The 6,003-nt window shown below is 42.1% G+C and overlaps 1 protein-coding gene across 1 annotated transcript; it reads right to left on the bottom strand.

Moving 5' to 3' along the window:
* Positions 1 to 675: 675 nt before the first annotated feature.
* c1qtnf5 (C1q and TNF related 5) lies at positions 676 to 5,374 on the bottom strand. Its single transcript, XM_056374237.1, has 3 exons — positions 5,098 to 5,374; positions 1,732 to 1,976; positions 676 to 1,629 (listed from the first exon to the last, which is right to left on the bottom strand). The coding sequence occupies exons 2-3, from the start codon at positions 1,961 to 1,963 to the stop codon at positions 1,109 to 1,111; spliced, it is 753 nt and encodes a 250-aa protein (XP_056230212.1). The 5' UTR covers positions 1,964 to 1,976; positions 5,098 to 5,374; the 3' UTR covers positions 676 to 1,108.
* Between the last annotated feature and the right edge of the window lie 629 nt (positions 5,375 to 6,003).

The following is a 6,003-nucleotide window of genomic DNA, read 5'->3' as shown; positions in this document are numbered from 1 at the left end:
GAAGAAGAAGTGCTCAGTACATCATGGGATTTTCCCCCGCAGCCTCAGACTATAGCAGCATAACTAAGGGATGGTTCAGAGCTCACCTGAGCCAGCCCAAACTATAAACTTTATCAAAGAGGAAAGTTTTAATCTTAAATGTGGACAGGGTGTCTGCTCTTCTGACTGTTCTGTTGTGATAATAGGGTTCTATGAGGCCTTTAAGACCCTTCGGAGGAGCCCGACCCCTGGGCTGAGTACCACTGGACTAAAACACCTAGCTGTACATGTGAAGTATATCTCCACATCAACCAGCAACAACAGCAAAATGGCACTTGGATGCAACAGTATTAACAATATGTCATGCATAATAACATAGCAGTCACAGGGCCATTTTTCTGCAGAATGAGTTCTTCTAGTATATTTAATGAGTATATTTTGATTATGATTCTTCTGTACTTCTACTTAAATAGGAGTTTGAGTATTTTTACAGTTGTTTCATTGGTTCTTCTTCCACCACTGAAATCAGATAAACATCTGTAGAATAATACAGGTGTGCACAGGCAGATATATTTTGAAAAAGTGGCTCAACAGTCCTGTTTGAAGTTATTGCAACACCTGGCAAAACTGATCTCTTCACATTTGTCACTCTCTGGAATAAAGGGTGTATTTATGGCCAAAAATGTCAGTCGTGTGTGTTTTAAAAACTGAAATGGTTTATTCATGTTTCATGTTCGCTGTGCAGAAACTGATGAGAAAAAAAGTGCAATAATAGCATGAAAGCTGTTTGAATTTGTGGCCTGGAGTTGGCTGGAGGCCGCTGTCACAACATCTGGTACAAGAATTAACTGCCACAACAGTTTAAAAGCTGCAACTGAAGAACAGACACTGAATAAACATTGCTGGTCAGTGTATGTACCTCACACTTCACCAGTACGGTATGTGCCATTCAAGTAACATTGTCTGGTGTGTTTTTTTACTTATTACACAAATACAGCTGTACCACGTCACAGCCGATTCACTTGTCATCATCCAGAACATCTCAATTAGGAAAATAAAATAGGAAAAAAATAGGTTGTGGTTCATTTCCCACAGGGGAATATGACTTTGTTTTGTACATTAGCACATGTCATTCAAACACAGCAGAGTGTTTCCAGTACGAGTACACAAGGAAGCCAGTGAAGGTGCTGTCTGTCTTGGTGCTCGAGTAAAATCCATTGTACTCTGACAGAGCCATCTGGACCCACACCTGGTCACCAGGGATGAGGTGGAGCAGGGAGCCCCCTGACAGAGACGCCGGTTTGGGCCAGTTTCCATAAAACTGAAAATAAGATGCCACTGTGTGTCCGTTCTTCATCAGGTCAAACTGTAGGCTGGCACGGTAGACTGTGGCATGGACGGCAAAGTAGTAGACTCCGGGGACTTTGCAGGTGAAGCGTCCCGTCTCTGTGTTGTAGTCGCCCTGTTCATTCAGTATGATCTTGTCAAAGCGCACTGCGTCGCCCACATTGAGGGGCAAAGTGAGGCCATCAGATAGTTTGGCACTGAAGGCTGATTTTGGGGCCACAGCGCACTCTCCTGCCTGCCCTCTGTCCCCCTTTGGTCCTGCTTCACCTCTGTCTCCAGTCAGGCCTCGCACACCTGTCTCACCTGGAGAGGAAGAGCACCACAGACATGAACATCCAGCACTGACACTCATTACACACACACACACACACACACACACACACACACACACACTGAATAGAGCACCTGGTTCTCCCCTGTTCCCCTTCTCTCCCTTCTCCGCCGGAGCAGCATCTCTCCCATCCCTCCCGTCTCTCCCCGGCTGACCAGGACCGCCATGAACTCCGGGAGAGCCGGGGATACCGGGGTGACCAGTACACAGACTGGGTGGGATCTTGTTGTCTTCTAACTGGTCGGAAAGGTGGACTTGTAGGATGAGGAGGGAGTGCAACAAGGGTAAGAGCCTGAGTGAGGTCATTGCAGTGTCAGGGCTGTGAGAGAAAAGAGAAAAATTACAAGTAAACATTATAGTTTACAAACAAGTCTGTGGGGGAGTAACACCAGAGTTTGAACTGGACAACACAGTGGGATAATAGAGATCTGATTAAACAAAAGTGCACCACAAAAGCCTCTATAAACATCAAGTCAAATCAAACTTGATCAGATTACAAACACAGGAGGAGCACATCAATTTTGAAACTGCAGTGTATATAAACACACTGAAATGTGTGTTTTACAACATAATCCAAGGGTTTACAGTATAATATTCAGTGTTCATTTTCTTGTTGCAATTTGAGGCAGTTAAAGGGAATCTACTGTATCAAATTAATTTAAGCACTAGGCTACTGCTTTCCAGCTGACCTGTTACAATATTAAACCCTAACGGGCTTAATACTGCTATTTAAAACACATTAAAATAAGTTGAAAGCTGCAGGATGATTTCCAGTAGCAACTGCTGCAATCACTCACACTAACATTTAGTCCCAAAACTGCCTGATAATATGGGCGGAGTTTGAACACAATATTTATCTTTTTAAATACTTAAACCAAATTGGACTTGTATTTTTAACATATTTGATCATACACATAACGTGTATGCTTTGTTGTTGTTTTTTTAAACAAAACTGAAATAACCATATAACATTACTGAGAGGACATCAGTCATTAGATTCCACAAATTCTACAGAAGTAACCGGTGATTTAGAACAGATGACAATTTAAATGTGTCCCTCTCCGCTCAGGTAGACACTTTCATGAAATTTGATAGGTCTGAATATACATAAATATCCCTAAGTGGAGGTTTCACTGTAAATGACAGAGAGAGAGAGAGAGAAAGAGAGAGAGAGAGAGAGAGAGAGAGAGGGAGAGAGAGAGATTGTGTTTATTAACACAGGTGCAGTTTCTGGTTTCAACTGTAAGCGGCTGAGAGTCATGACACTGAGAACAGCATGCTCTGTGTCGGGGAAGGCACGTGGAAGGAAGTGATGGGAAAAAAAGGAGAGGAAAAAAAGAGACCGCAAATAAGAGAAGACTCAATAACAACCAAACGGCAAGCAGAAGAGATGTGAGGAGGTTTGCTCTTTACATGTGACCATCGTGTTTCATGTTTACATCACAGACTAATATACGTTTACAAAATACAAACATGTATTTTTATGATGGATACAAGTTTCCGTGAGGACATAGCCAGTTCAGGAGGATAAGAATAATAATAAAATTCCCCTAGCTACTGATTAGGATTACTCATATCTACATAATACAATATTACCAGATGTTTTTTATAAAAGTGTGATGCGATGCTGAATTCCAGACAGCCGACTCAGAAGCTGCACGCAGTCACACCTAAAAGTTAAAAGGTTCGTCCTAAAATTCTCCTCTGTCTCTGTCTCCCTGTGTTTCCTGTCTGTGTGTGTGAACATGCATCAAGAGCCTCAGTCCTCAGTTGACCCTGCATGGACAGCCAGAGAGTTATCAGACTGTACATATCGGCTGCCTGCCCCGTGTAAAATCACTAAATCCCTAGTGTGTTTGTATTGCAGCGCCCATGTCTTTTCCTGCAGGACTTTTTGGTCGAAGAGACACCAGCTCGTCTCTTTAATGTCTCCCCTGTTGGGCAGTCAGTCTGAGAGCAGGACAGGCGTCGCAAGACCATAATCTGAGCTGATGAACTGAACAGGAGGACCTACAAGCTTACTGGCTCGTGGTAGCGGGTGCTTTGTAGACTCCAGATTTATGGTTTAGTAATGGAAGCTGTCTGTCAGCTATCTGAAGGTCTCCTAATTGTTACGAGAGCTTACTGTATATCCACAACAGCTGCAGAAACAGGGAGAGAGCCACACAGAGAGAGAGAGAGAGGGAGAGAGAAAGAGGAGACTAAAAAACAGAAAGAAAAGAGAGAACCAGTCAGAGAAAAGGAGGAGGGAGGGAGACTTGCATGTCAGAATTCCTGGCAGAAGAGGAGGACAGACAAATACTGGAGAGTCTGAACAGCTGTCTGCCTCAGTAGCCCTCAGATGATTAGAAACATGAAAGTTCTCAAACACTGCGCAACAGAAGAACCCACTGTGTATAGACCTCTGACATGTGAACTACAGTGCTGACGGAGCAACTTCACATACTTCTGAGTGAGTTTATACGGTCAGAACAGCTTGTCGTCTACATAAAGCAAACAAGCAACACTTTGAGGACATGTAGTCAAGTCATTTTTTAAAACACGTTGGACTTTTCTTTTCTTTTTTTTTATGACACTGTGCTTGTTATCAGGTGAAATCCAGTTGTTCTCAGTTTAATAAACAGAACATGAGGAAAATCCAATCTAAATCACGGGACTGGAGTTTTTGGCTGAAAGTTTTTGTTTCTTTCAAATTCCAGTCCAGTGACTTGGATTCAGTTTTAGTTTTTATCAGATTTTTCTGGAAAATAAGAAATTAACAAACCCATGCAGCAGCCATTTGGAAAGGTTTGGCATATTGCCTTAAGACCAGCTGGAGTGCATTGACATTATCTACATTTACTGTAACTCATTATCAGGCTGTTGACGGCAAAGTTGTTTATTTATTTTAACCCTGTATTGCTGAATAATGGCCTTAACACAGGAGTGGGAAACAATCTAACATTTAAACTTTAACTTTGTATTTCAATTCTACAACATTTCAGATGGAATTATTGTACTTTTTACTACCGAATTTATGACAACCTTAGTTACTGATTACTTTACAGATTTTCTATATAGAGCTCAGAGCTTAACGCTGCTGTGTATTAAGTATTTTTACTTTTGATACTTTTTTGCTGATAATACTTAAGATTTTGAAGCATGACTTAAGAGTCTGACTACTTCTTCCTCCACTGCCTAAGTTTTTTCATACAATCCAGACAATCATATCCACACGCTACAAAATGATGTTCTTTATGCTCATTTATTTCTTACTTGATGTTTTGGAAGAAAAGAAAGTGTCAGTTTGTCTGTTCTCAACACTACACTTATGAAACACACCTCAGCCCTGCACCCTGACATGTGCAGACTTCGCCTGTGTGCTCTGACATTGAAACACTGAAGAGCAGCTTTGATTCACAATTCAGAAAAAAAAAACAAAAAAACAAAAGCTGACTTACTGGCTGATGTAGTGAAGTCTCTGAGAGCTGCTGCTCCTGCTGCTGATGTTCGTGAGTGCCGAGGAGAATCCAGCTAAAGCTGTTCCTCCCAACCAGAGTGTCTGGCTGGGAAAAACTGAAAGGAAATGGTAATGAAATCCAATTAGAAACTGGGGTGGGTGGGAGAGGAGGAACTGCGGGAGCAAGGAGGATACAGAGGAAAATATTTGATGGTAATCCAGCACAAATAACAGAGGAATATAACTAAAACAAAACAAGAGACAAAATCAGTGTGAAGGGAGGGATTCTGAAAGAAAAGTTTAGGGTAGGAGTGATAAATGGAGGAATGTTTGGGAGATTGCATAACAGTGTTTGGGGAAACTCTCCAAGACAGAACCACAGAGAGTTCAGAAGGCTGTGGTCAGAGAAATGCTAATGTCACCACAATGATCTGCAGCTGAAAATGAGCTTTATTACTCAGAAACACCACTGCTTCAAGATGAAGGGTGAAGAGAGGCAAATACAGACATCAGCTGACCTATGAGGCAAACTCATACCCACACGCTACACATGTACTCGTTTTCTCCACCCTGTGACTTTCACTATCTGCCTCCAAGATGAAGCAATTTGTTCGATCCAGATACCATCTTCCTACTCGTATCAGTCTTCCGCTCAAGCAGGACTCTCTGACAGTAATCCTCTTTTCATTGTAATCCTTCGGTGGCAGCGCTAAGTCGATAAAGCAAAAGGTCGTATTATCTTTTTGCCAAGGGAGCTAAACTTGAGCTGGTAAAATTTTGCAGCTCTTTTTTAGTTCAGGCCAATGACAACATCTTTTCACATTTACCATGCAGCAGTGACTCCAAAAGAACCACCACCGGGCCAAAACTGGATAGATCACGGTCCATCAAGTTAATCTGTGTGGGA

Source organism: Seriola aureovittata, chromosome 4, assembly GCF_021018895.1.
Source record: "Seriola aureovittata isolate HTS-2021-v1 ecotype China chromosome 4, ASM2101889v1, whole genome shotgun sequence".
Taxonomy (NCBI): domain Eukaryota; kingdom Metazoa; phylum Chordata; class Actinopteri; order Carangiformes; family Carangidae; genus Seriola; species Seriola aureovittata.
This window is presented reverse-complemented; position numbering and strand designations above follow the sequence as displayed.